The 25822-nt window shown below is 42.3% G+C and overlaps 3 protein-coding genes across 9 annotated transcripts in view; 2 read left to right on the forward strand and 1 right to left on the reverse strand.

Annotated features, from left to right (window-relative positions):
* PTDSS1 (phosphatidylserine synthase 1) overlaps window positions 1–1912 on the reverse strand; it is a 33370-nt gene extending 31458 nt beyond the window's left edge. Inside the window, exon 1 of one of the 2 annotated variants that reach the window (XM_068932978.1) lies at window positions 1585–1912. In XM_068932978.1, coding sequence (XP_068789079.1) covers window positions 1585–1763 — 179 coding nt within the window. In that variant the 5' untranslated portion in view covers window positions 1764–1912. The remainder of the gene's footprint in view (window positions 1–1584) is intronic. The other variant, XM_068932979.1, reaches the window with a different exon arrangement.
* MTERF3 (mitochondrial transcription termination factor 3) lies at window positions 1911–19130 on the forward strand. Of its 6 annotated transcripts, none has more exons than XM_068932984.1 (8): window positions 1911–2129; window positions 2606–2957; window positions 5189–5341; window positions 6359–6548; window positions 12515–12662; window positions 13713–13784; window positions 16509–16670; window positions 18874–19130. In XM_068932984.1, exons 2-8 carry the CDS (start codon window positions 2627–2629, stop codon window positions 19066–19068), a joined length of 1251 nt encoding a protein of 416 aa, XP_068789085.1. In that variant the 5' UTR covers window positions 1911–2129; window positions 2606–2626; the 3' UTR covers window positions 19069–19130. The 6 variants fall into 6 exon arrangements, with proteins under 6 accessions (XP_068789085.1, XP_068789082.1, XP_068789086.1 ...); XM_068932981.1 differs by having other exon boundaries at window positions 1945–2071; XM_068932985.1 differs by having other exon boundaries at window positions 1964–2125.
* A 2179-nt stretch (window positions 19131–21309) lies between these two features.
* Window positions 21310–25569, forward strand: UQCRB (ubiquinol-cytochrome c reductase binding protein). The gene is made up of 4 exons (XM_068932987.1): window positions 21310–21451; window positions 22793–22864; window positions 24139–24305; window positions 25326–25569. Exons 1-4 carry the CDS (start codon window positions 21322–21324, stop codon window positions 25401–25403), a joined length of 447 nt encoding a protein of 148 aa, XP_068789088.1. The 5' UTR covers window positions 21310–21321; the 3' UTR covers window positions 25404–25569.
* The last annotated feature ends 253 nt before the right edge of the window (window positions 25570–25822 follow it).

Raw genomic sequence — 25822 nt, forward strand, 5'->3', positions numbered from 1 at the left:
AAGTGAAGTAGAGCTGAGGGACAGACAGGGGAAGAAAACGAAAGGGAAAAAGTCATCAGAATTAGAAAGAAAGCAAGATAAATCAAACAAAGAGTTAGCAATCCTCTTGGAAGAAAACCCAAAACATTTCAGAACGGTACCAATATTCTTTGGACCTTGAAGACTCAGTAGTTCTGAACCTGCTGTTTGGCTCATCCTCTGTCTGGAAGAATTAAAGGCAAAATTCCTTTCCTTTCCTGAAGTTGACAAATTAATTCCATTAATCCTTCAGAAGGTCTGGATGAGGAGTCCTTAGTACCTCACAAGCTTGAACCCAAGCTAGCCTCATGGAGAGAAAAGTCAGATGGGGGAAGGACAAGAGGAGCACTCATAACAAAGATCTCTAATAAAACATTATAACGAAGCATAGAGTCACGTCTCTGATTCACGAATGCAGGATCCCTAGGACATTCTACCTGAGTTTAGATTTTGTCACCTAAGGAGAACAAGGGATGTGTTTACTAAGACTGTCTTCCTTGGGGCCATATGCAAGTAAAAACAAGAAGAGGGACAAATCAAGTAATTTGCAGTTATGCCATTTTACTTTTCCGCGTGCTCCTTTCTCACCTCAGCCCATGCTTGACGGTTATTTTTGTAATTCACATAAACTACACATTTGCATTCTGAGAATGAGATGTAAGATTACATTGTACATCAGCCTTAGAGATAAGTAATCACGTTTTTCTGTCAAATACTTCATCTTACAAATTCCATCAACTGTCAAATTTTTAATCAACAAGGCCATTGCAATGCATGACTGTTGTCACTAAACTGTAAACGAGTCAAAACCCAATGCACCAGCACAGCCAAAACCTCTCAGAAAACACCCCGCCCCGAGACTGCAGGATACCGCCCTCTAAAGGGGTACTACAGTACCATCATCTTCACAGCCCCCTGGGGTAGGAGGCAATACAGAGTATCGACAAGTGAGACAAATGCTGCAAGGCACCCTAGGCAGGCTGGGCTCCTGTACCCTTTGTTTACAAATAAGGCCCCTGAAAGTCGGTTCTTGGCTGTAGTGCCGGGGTGACCGCAGCGGTGAAGCCCAGGGAGCTGTTTCTGTGGGGAAGCACGGGATGCGGCTGAGCACATCCGAACCGGGACCCATGCCAACCTACGATCGGGCTAAGCCAGCACGTGTCGTACAGAAACGACGGCACGACACAATCACTCCTGCCCCCTGAACTGAGCACTCGGTAAATAATCTACTTGAGCGATGTCACTGCTGGGTTTCTCGATCACCTCGTAACAGCCGTTCGCAGCACCCGCTCGAAACACGCGCTCGTTTCGGCGGAGAACCGCAACGCCGTCGACAGGTCTAAGGAAACGCAGCCGGGGGGAGGCGGGGGGGGGGCGCTGCCCTCAGAGCAGCGGCTCGCCCTCAGAGCAGCGGCTCCCCCGCAGCGCGCTCTCCAGCTAGCGGGGCACGCAGCGCCCCTGCCTGCCGGCAGGGTACGCGGCCGCGCCCGGCCCAGCCCGGCTCGGCCCTACGCCAGGGCCCGCCGCCGCCCCGCCCCGGCCGCGGCCCCGGCTCGCCCCGCGCACCTGGTGAAGGCGAAGGCCATGAGGCTGAGGATGGTGAAGCTGAGGAGGGTGATGGTGTGAGGCCGGTAGAAGAACTCCAGCGTGATGTCCTCCACCTGCTGCTCGTTGATCATGCGGAAGTGCAGCCGGTAGTTCACGTCGTCCTTGCTCAGGGTCCGGCTCCCCACGCACGACGCCATCGCGCCCCTTTACCTTCCCCGCGCCTCAGCTCCGCTTCCCCCGGCGCGGCCCGGCCCGACCGCACCCGGCCCGGCGCAGCGGCCCGCGCTGAGGCGAGCCGCTGAGCGGAGACGCCGCGCGCATGCGCGCCGCCGCCAGGCTCGCGGAGGGGCGGGACGCTGCCTGCCGCTCCGGTCGGCCCTGCGACCACGGAGGGCGGGGGGGGAGGGGACGAATCGGACCGCCCCCCTCCCGCAAGCCGTGAGAAGGAGTCTTTCCGCCCTGCCACCCCCCTCCTTGCTGCCGAATGGTCTCGCCCGGGTTGAGGGTGAGGGGGGGGGAACCCACGTGGGCTAGGCCGCGCGCGGGAGCGGCGCGAGGGGTAGGTGAGGCGTTGGTGGGTCCCAACGGTCGCCACCCGGGTGGCTGGGCCAGTGCCTGCGGGCCGCCGCGCCCTCACGTGGGCCCGAGGCAGGGGCGGCGGGCTGGGGTGGCCTACAAGGGCCAGGGAGTGCGGCGCAGCGTCCTCTCGCCCTGGGCCAGGTTGTGAGGAGGCTGCCCTGCGCCGAGTGCCCTTTGCCTTGAGTTGCCCTTGTGGGAGGGTTTAGGGCCTTGCTCGATTTTCTCCCCTGCTTCTAGAAGTCCACCTATGGCAATGGCTTTTGTACAGGCCAGTAGGTTGTGGTGCTCAGCTATGGCTCTCCCGTTTGTCTTGTGTTTGAAGCTCTAAAACAGCTACTCGATGTTTTGTAGCTACTAACCTCTCCTTTAATGCTTAGCTAACTAGTGCTGCAACTCCCTGCCCTGTGGGTGAGGTGAGGCCAGCGCTTCTTTTACTCCTTGGTCCTTTCTCTTCTGGCAGGATGCCATACTGACAAGGAAGATGGCTTTGTGGGCTCGCCAGGTCTCCCGATGGTGTTGCTTGCTGAAAAGAGCCCACGCTACTGAATGTTCTCGGAAGCTGAGCCGTGGCAGCAATGCAACATGGACATGTCGTGTGTTTTGCCCTCTGGCTGTGCTGCCCTCTAGAAATGACTTTCTTCTGTGGAAACTGCAGACCTACAGACTTTCATCTGTAGGGAGTTGTTCTCAGCCTGACAGCACCAAGGAGGGATCTCTTGCATCTCCCCAAAGTAATTTGCCTTCACAAGTAAACCAACAACAGGCAAAAGCGGAAATGTTACCTGACCTGAATGCAGAAGTACTGTATGAAGGTAAGAGGCCTTAAGAATACCATTTCTTTTGGATCCCCAAATCATGTGTTCAGTATTACCGTTACCTTTTTTTTTTTTAATTTTTTTTTTTTTGGCCTTGCTTGACTAAAGTATTTATCTGAAGTTTCTGAATTTCACTTGGTTTTAGTCCCACAGTTAGTGCAGAAAGCCTGTGATAGCTCTAGGAAGGAGGCTGCCTTTAAGCAGCAACGTAAGTATAATCGGCTGGGTAGAAACGTTGGGCTGGAGCTGCTGTACAAAGACCCTTTCTTTTCGTAGCCCTACCTGCAGCAGCCGAGTATTTGTCTTCCTCTCCCAGTTGTGCTGGTACAGGAGAAAGGCCTGTGTTTTTTGAGCAGGGAGGGAGGAGGCCTCGCTGATCCAGCTTACACAACAGCCACACAGCTGAGAGATGGTCGTTAGTGATCAGGAATGAACAGTAGGAGGCAGCAGAGTGTGAAGCCTGCTTATGCACTGCCATGATGAGAAATGCTTATCAACCTGTTTCCTGAGGAAAGGGAGGTAAATGCAAGGTCTCCTTGCTGTTGTCACCCTGAGCAAGTTGCGTCACTTCTTTGCTCTTACAGAAATAAGTGAGGGTAAAAAATACCGTTCTCTGAAAACGCTTCTGGTATGCTGAGGAAACTTTCTCTGGAGTTATTGAGCAGTCTCATACATCCAGATTCAGCTGCGAGCACAGCCAACTTGGATGCTGCAGAGCTTATTTTTGGGGTGGCTCAGCGCTGCGGCTGAGGTCTGTATGTTTGTGCAGCTGGTTCTCGAAGCAAGTGTTGCACCGGAACTGACCAGCCAGCCAGCTCAAATGGGTCTGCACCTGCAGTGCAGTTTATTTATGTGCCAGATTGTTATCTGCAGGCAGACTAACAGTTCTGTGTGTGTGTGGAGCCTTCTGCCCAGTTGGCAGTAATATAATGGAAGAAAAATAATTGATAGCTGTTTTCTTAAGATCTGTTTTCTAATACGAGGCTTAAAGAACTTGGAGCTGAAAAAAGTGCATGTTATACCGGAATGGGTATTGGTATATATTGATTTGATCCTCAGCAACCTTAACGGAAGTGTTTCATATCCATATAGATTCCTAGAGAGTTTCTTTTGCTGTTTAAGGTGTAAATGTCACTAAAAACACTTTACTGTTTTTTTTGTTTTGGTTTGGTTTTTTTTTTACTGAAGCTTTGAAAAAAGATAGGCTAACTCAACCCCTGTGATTGTGGCTCTTGTCAGTTCTTCTATGCAACTCTTCCTAGTGCAATAGATTCTTCCTGCTTATGGGAACTTGTCTTGGTAGTTGTGGTTTGTTTTTGCCTTTTTGATAAAGAATAGTATTGCCTTGTCTCCAGGAAGCTCTAGTCATTGTGCTGAGGTACAGGACAGAGAAGATGCCCATCCTAAAGAGTTTGTAACGAAGGCTGTTGATCAGCTACCAGTTTGATAATTGAGGTAGATACTGTGGGTCAGCCTGCGAAACAGCAGGCTCGCTCTAGCTTCTGTGAGCTCTGCCAATATGCAATAAGCGAGTTGAGAGAAGTGTTTCTAAGAAAAGGTATTGAGTTTTGTGGCTTTGGACACTCAAGGGGAAACAAGCATAATGATGCTCACTTGGAAACCTTCTTGAGTAGAAAACAGTGCTTGGTTTCTTTAGCTATCGGAGGTGGTGGGAGTCAAATGAGATGCTCATCGCAGCAGGAGATTGCTCAGTAGGAGATTGCTGAACCTTCAAAGTTAAAACAACTGCAATTCAGGCATCAGATTCAGAAGGGGGATGAGGTAGTGGGGATGTCAGGTTATGGAAAATGATCTTTGCCGTAGTTTTGGACCTGAATATGATCAGGCAAGAATGTATTTGTGAAGATATGAAAGGAGACTGTTTTTTCAAGAAGGTGATGTGATCCGTTGTCTGCAGTGATCAGGGTGGGAGATAGTTGCCAGCAAGCCTGCCTTCACAAAGTTCAGATTTGGTCATGTAATCAAGAGTTGATGGGCAGTGACAAGGAGATGTGACAGAGACAAACTGAGATTTTTAACTTGTTGGAAGGAGACATTTGGGCTTGAAAAGTAGTAGCAGAATCTATACATTCATATATTTTCAAATGACTATGTATTGGCTGTTCAGTTCTTGCGTTTTGGGATGGATTTGAAGAGATCTGTTGTGATGGGGGGAGCAGCTTTATCTTTCACAAAATGCATCTGACTCTTCCATCTCTGTTTGTTAGACTGGGATGACATCCCACCTTCATCTGCTTTGGAGGAGATATCTGAGGAAGAAGCCGTGCAGATCATTGCAGAACCGCTTCTTCCCCTCCAGTCTTCCACACTCCGAGATTATGTTGACCACTCAGAAACCCTGGCAAAACTGGTACATCTAGGTACGTGTTGTTTTGTTCAGGTGGTTTGCCTACACCTGGTACTTTGGAGATTCTTTAGTTTGTGTTGTGATCTTACTGATTCCCTGTAAACTTGAAAATGGGAAACTTTATAGGAAGAGTGATCCACAGCTAAGGGCAGCTGAATGATGTACAGGGTGAATGGAAAGAGGGATGCGCCTGCATGACTTACTAGCGGTGCCATATTAGTTGAGACAGGGTTGGCTAGCTGTAGCCCCTTAGTCTTGCCGATGCTAGAAAGAGGCATCTCCTGCTGCTTCTGGAGGAGTAGGAGACAAACGCTTTGTGTGATATGATTGATCTCTTCTTTTTCCTGAGTAAGGATGTTTTAATTTGCTGCAGATGAAATTGCAACTCTCCCTTTCCAGAAGGAAGCAGAGCTGTTGCTATGCAGAGCCTTTGAAGTAGGGTATAGTAAACTGAGGAGGAAAGAAGGAAGGAATGGGAGAGTGCCTTAATGCTTATCAAAAAGCACTTGGACTGCCCGACAAGGATGGTTGAGGTCAAGGCTACTGGCCCCTTCCTTTTTTCCCAAAAGTGTAATGAAGTACTGGAAAGAGGATGGGGAAATGTGACCCAGTCCAAAGCAAATCACTTTATGCGAGCCGTTAACCAAAGGAACCGTACTGCAAAGTTGTCCCCTTCACTCCTGATGGATTTGGGAGTTCCCCTGCTCACATGCTTCTGCGCAACAAAAATAGGTCTATGCATGTGGCAAATCGTAGTGTGCTTGATAGCTTACATGCAGGATTCCCTGCAGAAGTCCTCCTTCAGAAAACAAACTTAGCAGTCACCTCTAAAACTATTCTGCTTGTTTTATCTGGAATCTTTCCACAGCATACAAGATATTGTGACCTTGCTGTGTTTGAGCAAGTAAAGTATGCTAAATCAGTGCAAAAAAAGGAGTAGCCGTATAAACTTCAGCATGCCTTTCTGAAACATTCATAGGAAATAGGGCATGTGCCTAATTAGAACAATATCTGATTTTATTTGTTGTAGGAGTTGATTTATCCCAGGTGGAGAAACGTCAAAAGGCAGGCCAGCTCTTACTGACCTTGGACTTTGAAAAAGATATAAGAAAAATACTTCTATTTCTTAAGGATGTGGGTGTAGAAGACAATCAACTGGGACCATTCCTGACCAAAAATCCATACATCCTTGCAGAAGATCTGGAAGCTCTAGAAACTCGGTAAGCCTTTAAAATAGCAAAAGGCTCCTAAGCCCATTGGTTCAAGATCTAGTTTCACAAGCAGCTTGACCTTGTCTAAACCTGTGTTGCTGCTGTTTCCTTCCTCACTTGATCCATGGCTTCATGTTTCTGTCCCTTCCCATAGTTCATTCTTAACATATGGTGATGGTAATGTGGTAAGTCAGAGTGTATTCCCTGATCTACCTGACTACTGACCATTAATAAATTTTACTGCATAAGTTTTTCAGTCAGACTAGTGAGGTGCACAGCCATGTACTGCTAGCATCCATGCAAGGAATGAAAAGGAACATACTTCGGGAGGGAGGAAGAATGACATAAGACCATCCCTTTTGGTAGTAGCTTGGGCTTGAATTACCAAGGAGGCTGTTCCGGGAATAACTTATCTAAAATTTCATGTCTTGATTTGTCCATCTTTAAATATATGTTTGGGACCATGTTAAATCTACTACTTAAGTGTGCTAAACTCTGGATGTGGGACTGTTTAGCCACGTCTCTGCAGGCACTTGCTGCATACTATTGGTTAATTAAACTGCGTGACCGAGTGGGTTGCAATGGGAAGGTCGCTATGAGTTTTGAAGAGCTAGGTTTGTTCCAGTAGATGAGGAGCTGTCAGGAGAGGGGGATGTAGTCAGCTGTTGGTTGAGTATAGAAGGAACAATGGAAGGCATCAGTAGTGCTCTGGATGGGGATGAGGGAACTTGAGTCAACCCCAGCCTCTGCTGCCGTTCATACCCTGCACCTCCACTCCTTTCAGTCCTTTTGTGAGGAGCCTGAACGTTTATGAGCTAAAGAGTAGGGAAGAGAGATGGGCCAGGACGTGGCTAGATGGAGGCCTTCTGTTGCTGCACAGAAGTGAAGGGTCCGGGCCAGCCCTGGAGAACAAGTCTCCTTGTCTGCCACATCTGGAGGTGCAAGCAGTGACTGCTACTCCTCAGCACGATTTTGCCAACCTCCATCTACACATGTGCCTACACTTACACTGCAGCAGTATCTGTTGTCCCATGTCACCGCCCACCCTTCGTGGCATGGATGTGAAGATGGGCTGTTGAAGCTAAAGCTGCTGATCCCTGTCTCTCTGCCACAGAGAGGGGGAAGCAGCTTGCTTTCCTAAGCTGCTTGCTTTGCTGCTGTCAGCTTTGATTCCAAAATGATGGTCTCTGAGGCTTTACTTAATGGTTTGTAGAACTATATTAACCCCTTTTTTATTGTCAGACTTGACTGTGTATGTAGTGCTGTGCAGGAAATGATGATTGGCACTGGTATTTACCCTTTGCCAGTCATGTTTTGGAACTGCTTTTCTAGATGGAATGTCTGCTTATACCTTGTGAATTCTGCAGTAAAAGAAGCAGGTCTGATCTTTTCTTTCATTATTTATAACAGCAGCAGAGGATTTTGGTGACATGATTTTTTTTTTCTGTTTTCCAGCTCAAACTGAGGAGGAGACCACTGTTAACTTTTGTGTGTGTGTGTGTGTGTGTGTGTGTGTGTGTGTGTTCCCAGCTGTATGACATTAGGCTGTCACATAGTGTCATGCAGTTTGTCTGCACATAAGGGTAAATACCAATCTCTTTAGAAGGTCCCATATCTCAGACCAAAGATTATTTGATTAGTTGTTTTGTGAAGTTTGCTTTTTAAAGCTTATTCTTTTATGAAGGTGGAATTATTTATTGAAGAAATCATGGTCTCTATAAGTCTGTCTTCTGAGATCGCAGGGGGGAAAAAAGCTATTTTTTTCCGTTTACTGTCAAACAATATTAACACTGCTTTTATTTTCTGCATCACCACCTCCTACCCCTGCTTTTTTAAAGTATGAAGTCTAGATGCTGTGTAGTGCAGACTGTAGTTAATGCAACTAATTAGAGAGCTCTTAACTTCAGAAAATGCTGCCTTCTGAATATAAGGGCTACTTATCTGAAAGCATGCACTGAAGAAATAAGACATTGATACATATATTCCTCTTTCTCCAGCAGCATGACTCAAAGTGATGTGATCTGCATCTGAAGTTGAGTAAAGTCCAATTACTGTTTCCACTAACTTTAGTGTTGTCTGAATCGAGCTGTTTAATAGTGTTGCTCTTTATCTGCCTCTTTTTGGTAATGTCTGCCAACAGTGAGTCTTCCTCTTTAATGGCAGTTATTTTATTTACAATTCTTTGTCTGGTCAGCTGTAGAGATACAATTGGATAGTACTGGTATGAAGTAGTTTTGTGACACTGAAGCTAAGTTGGAGGGTTAGTGGTGGTCAAAACAAGAATATTGAGAAGAGGTGGCAGATCTGCCTGGCATGGTAGATGTTACTGATAGCAGCTGTCCGTTCTCCCTGCGTCAGAAATCAACCATCATCATGGTATTTGGCCAGACGTGCTTGTATCTTGGCCGCTTGAGTGCAGGTTTCAATTGCTTGTGCAGTAGGCTTAAACTAGGATGCTGGACATCATACTGCAGTGGCTGAGATGCCTATGCTGATATCAGTCTGGTTGAGGTCTTATGATTGTAACCGTGTATATTTATTCATAGAAGCATGTCCTTAATGTTTCTATATTTTTAATTTTGGAGGATTGGAGGATTTTTTTCTAGAACTTTAAAGATCAGTGTTGCATTTGTGGCAGAAATACCTTTACTTTTAAAGAAAAACTCTCCTAAACTTAAATATCCTGAATTTAAAATATTCAAGATATTCATTCTTTAAAAGATATATTCTGAAATACTTGTTTTGCATTGTAAAACGTGCATGCTGAAAGGGATACACCTTTTTCCCCCAAAATGTTGCGCTCTGATTCTTCAGTTATCTGAAATAACTGAGCACACGATTTGAGCGCCTATATTTTTATGAATCCACAGTCACTTTGTTGCAAGTGTTCTTTGCTGTAGGGCTGGTGTGATGGCTTTCAGGTGTGCTCCTTCCACTCTTTCTCCTTGTTGGTTAATGAATTCACAGAGGTTGTCTGCGTCCCTTTGCTGCACTGCGACCTTCCAGTTTTTTATTTTTTCATTGTTATTTTTTTGCACGTGGGATCGCATTAAGGCCTGGGATTCTCAAGGTACCGATACCAGACTGTAGGAGTGTACTTTTTTTTTTTTTTTTTTTTAAACTAAGCTGTCTTGCAGTCATAGAGATGTCTTGACTTTTTTTCAGCTGGTTACATTTGTTTGTTGTGTAGCTCTCATAACACTTAGATAGTGAAGTGGACTTTTTTTATTTTTCTGATTCATACTTTCATTAGGTGCATTGATTGTATAAGTACTGCAGTAGAATGGGCTTTTATTCTCAAAATTAGCTCAGACAAGTTTGGATTAATTCAACAATCTTCTTTTATAGAACTTTTTTTTTTTTTTTAAGTGTTCTTTGTAATGAATTCAAAACATCTCAGTATTTAAAAATGCCAGAAGAGAAAGAACCTTGCACATAATACCTGCCCAAGACATAAATCTGAGAAAACAGTTTTTTAGAAATAGGCACATTAGGAGACTCACTCCTAACCTAAATCGGACTCTTTTTTTGTTCCTTCCGTCTTCCTGTTCAGTAGTAAGTGGCCTTTCAGAAAAAGTGTCTAAAAAGAATCTGTATCATTTTGAAAATGTGCAAAAAGTAACAGTAAGTAATACCCTGAGTCCAGACTGTATGAGTTGCTTGTACTTTTCTGAATAAAGTATTTTTTTGCTGTGATAAAATTCTAATTCTCCTGTGAAGTCAGAATTGCTATTCAGTGCCTGTCCTGAGGTGCTGTCTGCTTAGTGACATAGGGGCTGAACAGGGCAATCCAATTTATTCTGAATATTCTACTGATTGATTTCAGTAAATGTATCTGTGTTTGGCGTTGTTGAATGCTTTTCTGCAACCTTTAAAGACTTTAAAGTTTGTGCTGCAGAGGGTGTATAGCAGGCTATGAAGTGAGTGTACCTCAGATAGCTGTCTTCCGAAAGCTGAGTATACCTTTACATAAACACTTCAGTACAGATGGACGTGGTATTGGTTACATCACTCTGGAATGTTTTATTGCTATGGATTCCATGTTGCCAGGAAACAAAACACAAATTTTAATAGATTTGGCATTTGACTTCAAATAAACACTGTAAAAGTCAAAACATTCCATAATTCACAACAATTCTGACAGTTGCAAATCAGTGTCAGTACTGCAGCTGCACCAGATGCTTTGTTTTACAGTATTATTAATGATGACTTAAAACAGTTAACATGCTATATGGAACTGCTGACCCCTGTAGTAGAATGAGGGCTAACCTTAGTGCCAACACTTGCAGACTTATCACAGATCTTTGTTATACCGGTCAATTGATTGTGCCTCTTTAATATACCAGCTTCTGGAGTCAGGTGGTGACAACGCTGCCATCCCTCTTTCAAGTTTCTTGCCTTTCAAGGTTGCGAAAAAATATTTCAAGTGTGAATCTTAATGAGTTGTTAACAGAAAACAAAGGAGAGGAGTCAGGAGAAAAAAAGAATTTTGTTGTATTTTTAATCTCCTGTCATTTAGTTATGTTTCTAGGAAGGGATGCTTGGCAGTTGTGCACTTGACAAATTGAATGCAAGAAGCACAGTGGGGCTAAGCTGCAGCGGTTCAAAACATAATGGGATAATTTCTGAAGGAACAATTGCTTAGTTCTGTGTCCTGCATTTCTTCTCCCCTCCACCCTGCCCCAGTCTCTGAGGTTCCTGCAGCCAGTTCCACTAGCATTGTTTAGAGCCTAGGCTGTTACCTTCAGTGTTGGTTTACCTCCTCAGTTAAAAATGGGTCCCCTAGAGCTTGTTCTTAGATCTTCTGTCTAGATACTGTTGGCTTACGATGATTTCATTCTGGAGGGTTTGTGGAGGGAGGGAGGTGGTTGTGTCTGGAAGGTATTTTTCACTCTCTCTCTCCACAAGATATAATTTAACACTGCCCTCCCCCCCACCACCTTTTTTTCCCCCCCTCATTGCAAGAGCAAGCATCTTTTGCTGCATGCCTGCTTCTGCAAGACATTCTGCGATCTGTTTAGTATCCTAATTACTATCAGATAAAATCAATTCCTGTATGTCCTAAGTTCATCTGACAGCAGATACTTCTGTGCAGGCTCATCTATAACCAAAGAAACCTCTTCAAATTGAAGTATAGTTGTTCCTAAATGTTGGCACATGGGTTAATCGTGTCTCTCTCTCTTTTATTTTCTGTGCTATTTCCCCCCCACGTTCCTTTTCTGGGAGCTATGGTAATAATCTCCTGCAAGTAGTACTTGAAATAGGATTTCACTTTCACTGAATTCAACAAAGATTGGAAAAAGTCTTGAGCTGGAAAGAAAGAAACCTCTGTTAAACATAAAAACCTTGATCAGCCCTTCACCATTCTGACAACCAGATGTTTTGTAACTAAATCCTTGGACCAATAACTGAAAGTAGGGACCTGTTATAACAAAAGTAAGTTCAGCTGATTTAGAAATGTCTTTTTGGATGGTGTCTCTGCAGATGGCATCGTTGTATGATATTTCTGCTCCAGTGCTATTGGCAAAACAGAGATGTATGAGGTATAGTGCTCTGTTCTTTCAGCAGTAGAAATGGAATTCATTAAAATAGCAAAAGGCTGTGTGTATCTTCATGTCCGTAGCCTATGATGATCTATTAATGTTTTTGCAATCTAGGAGACAGGCTGGTAGTTAAACATAGGTTAACATAGTTATCTGCTTAAGTACAGCTGGAAGGAATTAAAATCTATCTTCAGTATTGACATTCTGCTCTAAGGTTTATTTTGCTTCTAATTAATTGGAAGGGATGATATTTTGCTTTTATGATAACTGCAGATTTTCCCCCCCTAATTATTTTTGGCAGAGTTGCATGTTAATTCTAGAACATCTGTCCGTTTGTAAGATATCACTGAGGAATTTAAGCAAGTACTAAATACATGGAGGCAATAAAATTTTCATCACTGGACTTTATTTTGTTTTTTGTTCTCTTTCTAGAGTGGCTTACCTAAAATCAAAAAAATTTGGTAAGGCAGAAATTGCTCACATGGTCTCAAGAGCTCCATATTTGCTGTTGTTTTCAGTGGAAAGACTGGATAACAGACTGGGTTTCTTCAAAAATGAACTTGGCCTCAGTGTAAGAAAGGTAAAGGCTATATACCAAAAGTCTTTGGGTACTTTGTCAGTGACAGTAGCGAGGCCTTGGAACACAGGGCCTTGTGATGACCTTCCAACACTTGTATGTAAGTATTGCTAACAACAGCAAGCAACTCCTTAACTTGTAGAAAGTTAATTGACTTTTCATCTCTTCAGGATACTGTAACATAGTAAAGTTATCGGTGAAAAACAGTCTAATGAACGAATGCCATATCCACCTACGTGACGAACCATGTGCTCAACTGGTCAAGAGTAACCTCTGGGTTTCCTGGTGAGCACTACCTTGCTAAGTGCTTAGCAGGTGTTTCACACCCTGCTTTGGGATCTTCATAGGATCTAGCTTCCTGGAGTAAGTGGGAAGTGTGTTAGTTGTTTCCCTGCAGTGGCTGATGATGCCCAGTGCCAACTAGAATCTTGTATTCTTCTATTAGTTGGACTTTTTCAGGCTTGCGGTAAGAGACTGCTCTGGTAAAGTGTTTAGTCGCTGCCTTGTAGTCATGGTGGACTTCGAGTACTCCTGGGGTTTAGCAGATGTGGGGTAGTTTCTTATGCTACCATAATATTATTGCGTAACCAAACCTGAGGTAGAGAAATAAAGTACTGCAATAAAAAAAAATCTTTTTGCCACTTCTATCAGGTAGTACTTTCTTTACTTTTTTTAAAGAGATGGGAAGAAACAACCCTAAGCACTGAGAAACAGTAGGCACTTCAGTATGCTTTCTGCATTTGGGGTATGCTTTTACTCCCTCTTCCCATCTGTTTTTCATTAGCTATGTTTTTTTTTTTCCCCCCCTCTCTCCAAATGGAACATGACATTTGAGTAACTTTTTGCTTCTTATCAGATTGCTGCTTCATACGAACTCATCTTTGGGCTAGAGATAAAATGAAATGCAAGAGAAAGTTCTTTTCCAACTAGAATTAGAATTCAGGAAAAAAAATGTTAATGTGAAATCTGTATCTTTGTTTCAGAGACTGATTCACAGACATGCTTCACTAATGATCTTGTTTTCCTTGTATGTTTTATTTTTTCTAATCGCAGACAAAGGATCTGGTAATTCGTCTTCCAAGGCTACTGACTGGCAAATTAGAGCCTGTAAAAGAAAATATTCAGGTGAGCTTATTAGTAGATGTTAAAAAAAAAAGCGTACCCACACAGTTTGAGTCAACAGAAGGTAAAACTCCTTGTAGGAAAATCCTGTATATAAAGAAATAATTTAGTGAAGATGTAAAATAACTTTGAGCACTTTATCAAACCAGTTCTCTTCCTCTGTAGGAAGCTTACAGCAAGCTTGCAGCATACATGGAACAATATCTTATTCTATCATTTAGTCTGATGTAGGTTAGAAACGTCATTTGGGCCACTTTCTGCTGAAAGTTGGTGTGTGTTGACACAAATGGCTACCCGTTTCTTTACAACGAGCGAAAAATAGGGCCTGTTCCCTCCCTTTATTATTATTCTTGTGTTGTTTGCTAACTTGGATTGTCTGTGAGGATTTAGGAGCAAGAAATGTGCAGCTGATTATTTTTCTCTTGGCAGGTAGCTAGTCTGCCAAAATGTGCATTTGACACCTATTATCTGATAGCAGATGGTCGTTATTAACAACTGTTGGGTAAATAACTTCAAACCCACAGGGACTCCTTTTCCCTTTGAAAATGTAACTGTGTATTGCTTTAATTATTGTGCTTTAAAGCCAGCTAGGCCAAAGAGCATGATGCAGTGTAACAAATTGAGAAATCCCATTATCCTATAATATGTAACTATGAATTAAAATATATAATTTGCAGACAGACTTACTGTTCTGAAACTATTAAGCACTGGGAGTCTTAAAATCTGGAATGTGTGTGTGGTAAGGGAGGAGACTGGAAAGTAGCAGGCTGTTCCAATTAATTGTGCTTTCTTTTTAATGAACGTTATTTCCACAGGCTGGGGATTCAGTATATTATAATGAATGTGTTTTTAAGACCCTGAGTTCTGTGCGACTATCTTGTCCAACTGTCAAAAGTATATAGCGTACCATTCTTATTTTAAACAAATGTTATGGAGCGAGGGGAAGGATTTTTAGGTCCTCACTGTTGGAATCTACTGATACTCAGAAGCTCCAGTTTTTCTGGAAGTTGAATGTCTCAGACTTGATCAGGATTCTGTCCTGTATGTCCTAGGTTGGCGGTGGAAAAGTGGCACTCTGCAAGTGAAACCATATAACAGCAATTCCAAAGTGATCTGGTGGCATCCCTTGTTCCAAGTGGGCTGTTACCATTTAGAAATAACTGCTACAACTGATACTGGTTATCAAAAGATACCAGTCATGAAGTAAATGAGCTCAGGAATGGGTTGTTCCATCCTTTAGAGGTCTCATCAAGTCCAATCAGAGATCCACTGATAAAGTAGAATTGGAAAATTTGCATTATCATTGCCTTTGCTGGGAATCATGCAGAGCACGCTGAACATTGCTAGGGTGTACACAGTAAGGATATCAATATACACAGTCTGGGGAGTTGCTGAACATAAATAATTTGAAGTCAAATTGAGAATAATCAAGGGGATTTGCACTTGAGCTCCATGTCAGTTGAGAGAATTATTGTTGTCCTGTTTCACAGAGCGGAAATTCAGGCAAGTGGAAAGCTCAAGAGACTTGCCACAATTAAGTGTACAGTCGGGCCAGCTATACATCTCTACTGATTTAACATCAGGTCTTAGTCTTTGTTTTCAGTGTAGCAAGTTATGCCTCCCAATTCAAATCTGTGAAAAACACCGCTACGTGCACACATCTCTTTATACTCCAATGTTATCTGTTTGTTAATGTTTTTTGTGATAGGCAAATATTTGTAAAGCAGATAGGGAATAAGCAGTAGCTGAGAGACCTGAATATAGTAATCTCTAGAAACAAGTGCCTGTCCAGGCCTGAAAGTCCTAAGGCAGCTTCAAAACCCTGATACCAAACCCTTCCCTTCGCGTTTGCCAGGCAGTCTAAGAAAAGAGCTTTGGTCTTGGCAGATCAAAGCGGGCAAACAAAATGTACCACCTTCTTGCCAACTGTAGAAGCACCTGAGCTGGATTTGAAAGTCTGGTTATGTTGACTGTGAGCACGTTGGCCTGATAACTAAAAATAAGCTGCTTGTAAATGTCACTGGAGGAAAGAATAAATGGATGAACTACCAGACAGACACTCTTGTATGCTAAATTCCTTTCTCTGCAACTCAACGAACTGCTTGCCATCCTGCCCTTTGGGAGGAGTACCCATGATTTTATTGAAAAAATGTGTTATATTTTCCTTTTGGGAAACTGTAATTGAAGTCAGGGCAGTTTCTGAACAAGACATCTTACTTCAGGCCTTAACCGACTGTAAAGTAGACTGAATATACCAGGTATTCTGCATGTCTCTTTCCAATTAAATGGACTTCATGTCTAAAAATTGCTGGATTGAAATCATGCTCCTTAGTAAAACAGATATCACTTGAATATATTAGAAGAGAAATAGCACATTAACAGAAGTATTAACAAAGATTCTTTGGGGAGAAGTCTTATGCTTGTAACTGCCCTGCATACAAAGACATAGCTTTTTTGTTCATATATCAGACAAACTGAAAAATAGATAGCATTCAGAGAAATTATCTTTACTTAAGGGATATTTTACAAACAAACTATACTTTCACCCAGAGTGATAAGCAGCTTTCACTCTCTGCTTCAGAGAATTGGAGTCACAGATACTATTGTGGATTGTACTCATGTTGCTGAGTGACAAAGGGTAGAAGAATTTTGTGTTAGGTTAGTTGGGAAAAAAAAATTAAGTTTGCTGTAGTTGACTTTTGAAGATAAAATTGTGTTCTTTCTCAGGTATGTCAGATTGAACTTGGTTTTCAGCGTAATGAAATTCAACATATTGTGTTTAAAACCCCCAAGATTTTAACTGCAAGCAAAAAGAGGCTCAGGCGGACGTTTGACTACCTACACAATATAATGGGCATTCCCCACCACATGCTTACTCAATTTCCTCAGGTGAGCTGTTAATCTGGGGATAAAATGTAGGTGCTCTTTGCCTAATTGCTTTACTAGTTTGGTGCCAAAGGAGGAGCCTTGCTATGTGCAGGACAGACATGAATTCTTCATCTTGTCTGGCTGTTACTTTAATTTGGATAACTTTTTTTAGCAACCTACCAACTGCTATAAATTCCAGTTTGGAAGTTCTCTTCATTCCCTCCTCCTGCAGTCTAGTGAATACTTATTTCTAACAGGAGTAATCATGCTGATCTCTTTTGGAATCATACAAGAGAGATTAGTGCCTGCTTAGGGATTCGTCGTCTTCAAACCTTATGTCTAGGTAAGAGACAAGAAAGAAAACATGGAGCGTATTACACAGCACATTTATAAACATTTCTCTTTCGAATTTGCCTGGTTAAAAATTAAATTTTCTACATTCTAAGATCTGAAAATATCTTACAGTTTAAAGGCAAGAAAAGAAGTTTTCTCCATGAGGCAGTAAGATTCTCACTGACCTTGCTACTGCAAAGGCTTAAAAATAATCACAGAAATGAAAGTAGTTGAGCTTATTGATGGCTACTTCATTTTTTCTGTCTTCTCATTACAGTTATTGCCTCGCAAATCAAGTTGAAAGCATTAGTCACTTTATCCAGTGCTGACATGCAATCAGTTGCATAGCACCCAGTAACTTTTACAAGGAAAAAAAAGCACACATTACAACTTCAGTAGTGAATAACTTTCTTCTTAAAGGAAATCTAACAGGGAATCTAACTGGCTAAAAAAGCAATGTATTATATGGGGAAATAAGACTGCTCTCCAGGGTTTTGATTGCTTTGATATCTGATATATACCTGTCTTTACTTAACACTGATGTTTGCTGTAGTACCAATCCATGTCTCACTTTTGCCCTCCTTGACTTGTAAATCACCATAAGCCTTGCTCCTTTCCTTCTCAGTTGTACTGTTCCGTCTTTGTGGTGCTTCACCTCATTATTTCTGTTCTCTTTGCTTGGAGAGGAAGTGGAGAGATGCCTTAATTTCCCATTCTTACTGCAGACACCTTCTCTCTCTTCCCTTCTCTTCCCTTCCATCCTCAAAACCAGTGGCTTTCACAAAGAGGCTAGCACAACTCAGTCTGCTATATGGCCTGGCCATCAACCAGCCTGGATGACAATAATGCCAAAAATAAGAGGCACTCAGGACTTTTTTTTTGTCACATCTTCTCTGCTGCTGCAGCTGCTGATCATCCTTCCTAGTCAAGTCCATAAGCAGTGGTCAGTCTGATTTATTTATTTATTTTTATTCCCCTGCCCCTTGCCCCTCTTCTGACTCTCCCTTAAAGTGCAAGCAAGGCATTGTGTGCGTCCTCAATAGTCCTTCCCTCAATACTGCAGTCTTCCCTTTTTACTAAGAACTTTGCTCACTTTCACTCCCTTCACAATTCTTGTTGTCATTATAATCGGCTCTTAAAGCAACTTCTCTCTTTAGTTGTACTGCAGAGCTAGATCTCTGCTTTTAAGGTTTCTTACTATGCATCTATGATGCACCTGCAGCCTACTTCCCTGTTGTCTTCCCCACGTCTCTCTCCTTTCAGATGTATCCCACTGATTTCTTCCATGGTTTCCTTGTCATTGTTCTTACCTTTGACTGCAGTTCTCTTCATGACAAATGCCTTCAAGGGTAAGCACTGCTGTGCAGAAGATCAGTGGCTGTTCTGAATCAGTGAACAGTGCCTTTTGGCTGTGTTATGAAAGAGATGCAGCCACTCACTTTCTCTGTTGCCACTATGTGCTTCACTGTTTTGTGTTATGTAATACAGTGCAATTTCCTCTCCATAACAATCCCAATCTGAATCTGTACAGAGACTGTATAAGGAAGTGTTTCCACCTGTATATGCAAAATGCTTAGGCATTCCTGCTCCCTGTATCTGAATGTCTCCTTTCCACTTTCTTGGCTGTGATTACCCAAAAGTAATGCGTGTAACTATCAGCCTATAAGCTGTCATGCTCAACAGTTTTATCACTCCCTGATTTCTCTTGTTTCAATATAATATGATTTAAATTCTAACCTCTTTCTGATATTTGGCCTAAATGAGGGCAAAAGTTCTAAATCATTTATTTTCTTGCTAAAACTTAGGTTGTCTATAAATTGCTGTGTTTTAGATTCATCATATTCTGAAATTTAGACCCCCTAAAAGCGTCTCCCTTTTCTTTCTTTCTTAGGTTTTCAACTCAAAACTTCTACGAATCAAAGAGAGACATTCGTTTCTTACGTTCTTGGGAAGAGCCCAGTATGACCCAGCGCAACCCAGCTACATCTCTCTTGACCAGCTAGTATCCTTGCCTGATGAGGTGTTCTGTACAGAGATTGCTAAAGCCTCAATACAGGACTTTGAAAAATTCTTAAAAACACTTTAATTAGTAACACATGTAAAAAGGAATAACGTAAAGTTAAGAAATAAACATATTTTGTAAACCTACTCCCTTTTATGGTCTCTTAGCTTCTTAATTACTGGTTTAAGAAGTTGTTGCTTGTGAAACATTTGTGGTGCGTAAAGGCTAAGAGTAACGTTCTTTATGGTGACTTCAAGTGTATTTCACAAGGATTAAGCAAATATATGTTGATTGCTATTGATTGTAATCCTTGTAATTAATTGCTATTATCTAATTCAGAATGAATGATGCACTGGCAGAAAAGTAAATTAAAGCAAATTCTTCTACCTTTCTTTTTCAATAACTTCAGAGCTTTGGGAAAGGGAAAAACTGACCAGTGACTGACTTCTCTGCCTCTTCCTCTTCATCTCCTCAGCCCACCACCCTCCAAGAATTAGAATAACTAGCCAGTGCAACAGCAAAGAAGTGGAGTGATCACTTGTTCTAATCGCAGCAGCTAATAATGTAATTCTTTTCTTTTCCTTGTAGAGAGAAGTACACAACTACATACATGAAGCCCCTCATACAAAGTGGTGTTTTACAATAGCTTACAAGAAGGGTGCTTCTTTTTGAGGCTAGTTGCTGAAGTTAATATCCTAAAAGCTGTACAATCAAACTTAGTTTGAAATATAAACAAAAATCAGCAAACTGAATATAGGCCAAAAAAAAAAAAAACCCTCCCTCAAGATTTCAGGGACATGTTTAGTTTTACTTTTATAACACACTTTCCCCTCTGCCTCTGGGAGGGGAAGGAAAAAGGTAGTTTTGCCCCATCCCTGATGTGATTTGTATGGCTTCAATATACAAGCAACCATACAAAAAGCAGCTGTAGTATATATGTAGTTGATAACTGTTATCTTGCTCAGTTATAACGGAAGTAGATGGTAACATTAGGAATTGTACGAGTATTAAAAGTAGTTAATGCTATCAACAAATAATGTAGAATTATGAAATGCTTCGCAATATATTTGGGTAAAGTGAAAAAAATGACTAAATCTGAAGGCAAACTGTCTTAATAGTTTATTGTTTAAAGTTTCCATTCTTTTGGTTAAAATAGTTCAGGAAACTTAAATCCAGATGTTTTCATTTGGATTTAAGCTTATTTAATGAAAATATTTTGGGTGGGTTTTTTTTTTTTTTTGAAAGCATAACGTTCTTGGTGGAGATATATAACAAATTTCATCTCAAGTGGTGGCCCAAAATGTGACGGCTAAACACTTTCCCAGCCTCGCTTTCAGATAAGAAGTATGCTAAATCTAATTCAAGATGCTTTCTTAGATTGTTGACCTTATTAAAGCAAAGGGCAGGTTAAGCCTAATAAGCTATAACCTTCAAACCATCTAACAAACTAATTTTTATAGCAGAACCTATGCGTTCATAATGCCAAAGTAAAGACAGTTTCCTTTTCTTTTTTCAGATCTACCCCTCTGTCCTCATCGCTACTTTGTCGCCATGTGACAAGGCATTATAATTTAAACTGTAATTACATATAAAATTTTCAATGTCCTAAATGTTGAGCTTTTAATTCCTTTAATATGTTTAAACACAAACATGATTACTGTCAAAACTAACCAGTCTCCTTGGAATTTTGAATGCATGAGCTTTTGCCAAAATAGTTTCCCAGAAATACTATGAAGAAAGGAAACAAAAAAATTTATGGATATGCTAAAAGAAAAGGGAGAGAGGATAGAAGAGCTTGTTGGAAATCATACCAAATATTTTTTGGCTTCAAGATTAAAAAAGTCTTCAGAAGAAAGGTTTGGCCTAGAATTTCCAAAGTATTCTAGTCTGTTGTTCTTGATAAGGGCTAGAAGCTTATGATTAAGTTGGGTATGTTGAGTAATTGAGGCTTGCTGGATACCATATGGCAGATACTTGCAGTCTCTGAAGTGTACTGTTTGCCTGCTTATCAAATTCAGCTGCCTAAATGAGTTTGCAGAGCACTCGCTACAGGGGCACTTGCCCGTTGTGTCTGCGGCTTCTCTCCAGTGCCGTTTCTCGCCTGACTCCGCTCCGATTTGCGCTGTGGGATTTGGCGAGTCTGGGGCCTTGGATAACCTTCGGTGCGCCCGGTCCTGTGCCTCGGCGGCAAGGCTACGCGCAGGCGCTGGAGCCCGCTTGGCGCAGCGGTCCCGAGCACCCCCTTTGCGCCCCGGACCGCCGCCGCCGCCGCCACGCCTCCGCCGGCCTGGAGCCGGGGGCGGGAGCAGGGGAGGCCCCGCCCTTCACTTGGGGCGCATGCGCAAGCGCCGAGCCGCCATTGGCGGCACAGGTGCGTCCTGCCCCGCCCTTCGCGCCTGGGGACGCCGCGGCGTTACCCAGCAGGCAGCGCGCGCCTCCGAGGTCAAGATGGCGGCGAGGGCACCGGGTGAGGCGTTGGTGGGCCGGGGTCAGGCTCGTGGGGCGCGCCCGTGGGGCCCGCGGCGTGGGGCTCCCCTCGCCGCCGCCGCCGCTGCCGCTGGGGGAGCCGCGGGGGCCTTACCGGGAGCCGGCGGGCTCTGGGCGCGGGGAGTTGCGCTGTCGGCGCCCGCAGCGGGCGGGAGGCTGTCGTGCCCCGGCCCGGCCTGGCCCTTGCGGGCCGGCTTCCTTCCCGCCCGTCCCGAGCGGCGACCCGACAGTCGGAGCCTCCGCCGGGGAGGGCGAGGCTGGCTCCGCCGTGGGCTTTCCCCCGGTGCGGCTTCCCAAGGACGCCGGGGCGCAGGGTGCCTGGGAGCAGGGGAGCCCTTGCTAGCGCCTGCAGCTCAGCGGAGGGCTTCGGGAACCGGTGTCAGGCCGAAGGGCTGCCTTCGGGCTTAGGGTGTTCAATATCATTGCTGCTCAGGCATTAACAGTATGAAGGACAAGTCCTGATGAAGTAATGTACCAGTGACATGCTGGGGTCACATGTAGCACTGCTCCTTTGGGGTAACTTAATAAGACAGCTGACTCAAAAGCATAAAAAGCAGCTTGCACCATATTGCTCCGTTGTTCAGTTTCTGGATTTCTAGATAGGCAAACTAACTGAATTACTTCAGTGGTATTTGATACTGAAGAGAACTTCACTGTCAAGGATTTGTAGCTTTGCTCTGTCCTCTTCTACCCAGAATTCATGGCTTAGAAAAGACTACTGTGCTACTGGTGTGGTCTTTTTCTTTAGAACAATTTTTTTTTTTGTTGAGGTTCTCCATGTTGACTTTGCAGTTACTTTGGGAGGCCTTGAAGATATAGGCACTAGAATATTATTCAAGTAGTAGGAAGGGGGACAGAAGGCTAACAACGTTACTGTGCTGGCCATGACATCATACCAACCCACAGCGAGAGCTATAAAACTTGTAGCTATAGATAATTGATTTGAAAAGCACTGTGACTTCGCTTTCTGTAAGGCATTATGTTCTTAGCCCAGGTGAAACTTATGGATCCTAAAGTAATTGTTGCTGTCTTTGATTCTGGGCTGTTAGCATTGTTCCAAGTCTTAGAACAGTCTAATAGTCAAATTGTGCAAAAAGAGAGGTTGGGATTTTTGTATTTACTGGTGCTCGTTCTCAATGTTCAGTGTCAATTTAAGAACACGGAAAAGCAGAGAAGCCAAATCGTACATGACATAGTGCAAACTTGACGTAATGTTGCGTTACTGCATGTGAAGGAAGTCAGCGAGCATTGACATGCTGTTAGGGTAACGTGTAAATGTTAAGTTCTGTCTTGCTCTTGGACTAATAACAGTCGCTTTCAGTTTCAGGAGGTGGCCGCCTGTTAGAAAGCATTCGTAAGTGGTATTACAATGCGGCTGGATTCAATAAGCTTGGTAGGTATTGTTTCTGCATGTGTTCCTAAGCAAAAAGTCTCACAATCTAGCTTTAATTCGTTACTGGTACACATATGCTCATTTGACATAGGTATTGTTTATCAAAGTTAATTACTATTTTTGTCTGTAGAAAAAAGTTAGCAATAGCTTCAGTCCTTGCGATTGCTATCTAGTAATGAATCACTGACTCTTTTTTTCTGGTTTTTTTGGTTTTCTTTTTTTGTGTCCCAGGGAAACTGGGTTTTTCATTTTTTTCTGCCTAAGTTTACCCTGTCATTGTCTCACCAGGACTTGATTTAGGCCCTCTTCTTTCCTGCCTGCTGAAATTCTTGAAGATATTAGTACTACTTGCTGCTTTTCTATGACTGTGATTAAAAACCTGAAGATTAAACTAGCAACTGTCCTTATACTTTTTTTTTTTTTTTTTTTTTTTTTTACAAAACTGAATTCAAGCATATGTGGCTCTTAAAACAAACAAGAAAGGTCTCTTTAATCAGAGACTATTGCTAGCTCAGTCACATAAGATCAAAATCAAAACCTTTATCCGTGAACCAGTACACGTACTTATAATCTGCATTTATCTTGGAACGTTACAGAAGCAGAACAAGCTTTTTTTTTTTTCTTTTGTGTTGTTCATGCTGAAACTTATAGCAGAGTTGATTGAATTCCAGAAATCGTTTGCTCCAAAAACAATGTGGGTCTATTTTTGGCTTTGAGGAGACCAAATTATTCTCCCTGTATTCACTTTTGGTAGGAAAATAAGCTTAGTCAGAGGCATCTAACTTCAGGCATCCCTAGCTAGTTATAGCTGGTGGAGATCTAGTCCATATGCACGGTGGAGTTTAGAGAACAGTTCTTTGATGCTAAAGTAGTCACAGCTACTTGAGTGACTATAATATAATTAGTGCTTTTAAATCCTAAACCTAGACAGTCATCTTAAATACAGGGATCTAAAATTTGTTGACTGTAAGTCCACCCTTCATATCCAGGCTAGCTGCTTTTCTATATGTATTCTGAGTACTCCAGTGTAACACATAGAATCAAATATCCATTTTTCCTGTTCATTTTTGAGAGAGAGCATCACCAAGTGAATCATGTACATGCAAGTCAGTGCTTACAGTTTGTTCTCTGTGAGCAAATACTAATTCTCTTCTCTTGCATTGGTCTGTGCTTGCATTTTAGGTGTGATTCTAGTGTTATGTTTAACCTATGTTAATCGTAAATCTTAATTAGTGATATTTATTCAATGATGTTGTAAAATCTTGCCAATACAGGGTTAATGCGAGATGATGTGTTGTACGAAGATGACGATGTAAAAGAAGCACTCAAGAGGCTTCCAGAGCCTCTTTACAATGAGAGAATATTTCGCATGAAGCGAGCACTTGACTTAAGTCTGAAACATCAGATCCTTCCAAAGGAACAGTGGGTGAAATATGAAGAGGTATGTGCACAGAGTGTTTCCGAGTCTTCAGGATTTTCTATGTGGTGGAGGTGTATACTTGCATATTATTCATAATGAGTAAATATTGCAGTCCGTGTCTAATAGGATACCTTTGAAAATCAGAACTTTTGATCCCCGTTTAAAAACGTGTATTTTGCAATGGAAGATCCCTTTATAACACTTTGCTCAACATGACAAAGGCTTAAACTACAGATCAGAGTCTTAGCGCTTCAGTTTGTATTCAGATGAAATATTTTTTCTGCATTGTCAGGTAAGGTAATCTGCTGTAACTGGCTTAGAAATTCTTAAAAAACGTCTCTTGCTTTTCTGATGAGCATCTTAATTTTATAGAAAATCTTGAGCCAAAGCTTTTATTCTTAAAAATGCAAAGGAATAATAACTTGAAGGAAAACCTTGGTAATGTTTTGGTAACTGCTGCATTGGTCAACTGATTGCCTAAGTTACTTGAGCAGCAGTTTGATTTATGAGTGTTTAATGCAGCTGAGTTCTGTTGAATCTGTTTGAAGTGGTGTTTAGAGCTAAAGTTGAGGAAAAAATTCTTCAGTGCAAAGAGTATTTTTGTTGGACTTTGAGCTGAATAAAGTGGATCATGTACATTTCCGCATCTTAGAATCTTTCCTAATTCAGATGCATTTATTTATTTTGTGGGTTTAGTAATTTGACTCTGGCTGTCACTTAGCTTGGCGTTGCACTTTAATGAGACTCCTCAACCTCGTACTTGGGATATTTGACAAGAGAACATTATTTCTAAAGGTACAGCTGAAAGCATCACTGCTTGTTAACGTTCATGAGGCAATAGGAGTTAGCAGTTACTACGCTGCTATTTGCAACAATTGCAAATGTGTTAAGTTTATCTTTTCACAGTGAGCAGTGTGTGGAGGGTTTGGTTTGGGTTTTTTTTTCCTCAAATCTGAGGAGAAATGTGAGGGAAGTAGTCTGCATGAATTTTAGTTGTTTCTGGCCGTCCCTATAAGTTTAATTTTTTTTTTTTTTTTTCAGGATAAGCGTTATCTTGAACCATACCTAAAAGAAGTAATCCGTGAACGACTCGAAAGAGAAGCATGGAACAAGAAATGACTATTGAACTACTCCATGTGAATGTCCACTTCTTTCTGATATTTTTAAAGGTGGTTATAGAAGAAGTCTACTGGAGGCAAATATGAGGCTTAAGGAATACATGTTTCTGCTTGTTCATTGAATCTGTTCATCCAAGTAAAATAAATGTGTCAAAGTATAAAATCTACTTGGAAGACTTCTTGGTAAATGTTAACAAGCTAGTGTTACCATACCATAGTGGTATGCAGTCTTCATTCCAACTTCTTGATTCATACTCTTTTCATAGTACAGCTGTTTCCTGCAGCTGGCAGGATAGGTAAGAAACAGCCAAGGCTGCTGATGCTAGCTCATCTGTTGCTTATAAAGGGGTTGCTTATTTCCTTTACCACCTCTTCTCCATGGAGGCAAGAATACTGGAATTGAGGTTACGGTGGCATCAT

This window comes from Struthio camelus, chromosome 2 (assembly GCF_040807025.1).
Source record: "Struthio camelus isolate bStrCam1 chromosome 2, bStrCam1.hap1, whole genome shotgun sequence".
Classification (NCBI taxonomy): Eukaryota; Metazoa; Chordata; class Aves; order Struthioniformes; family Struthionidae; genus Struthio; species Struthio camelus.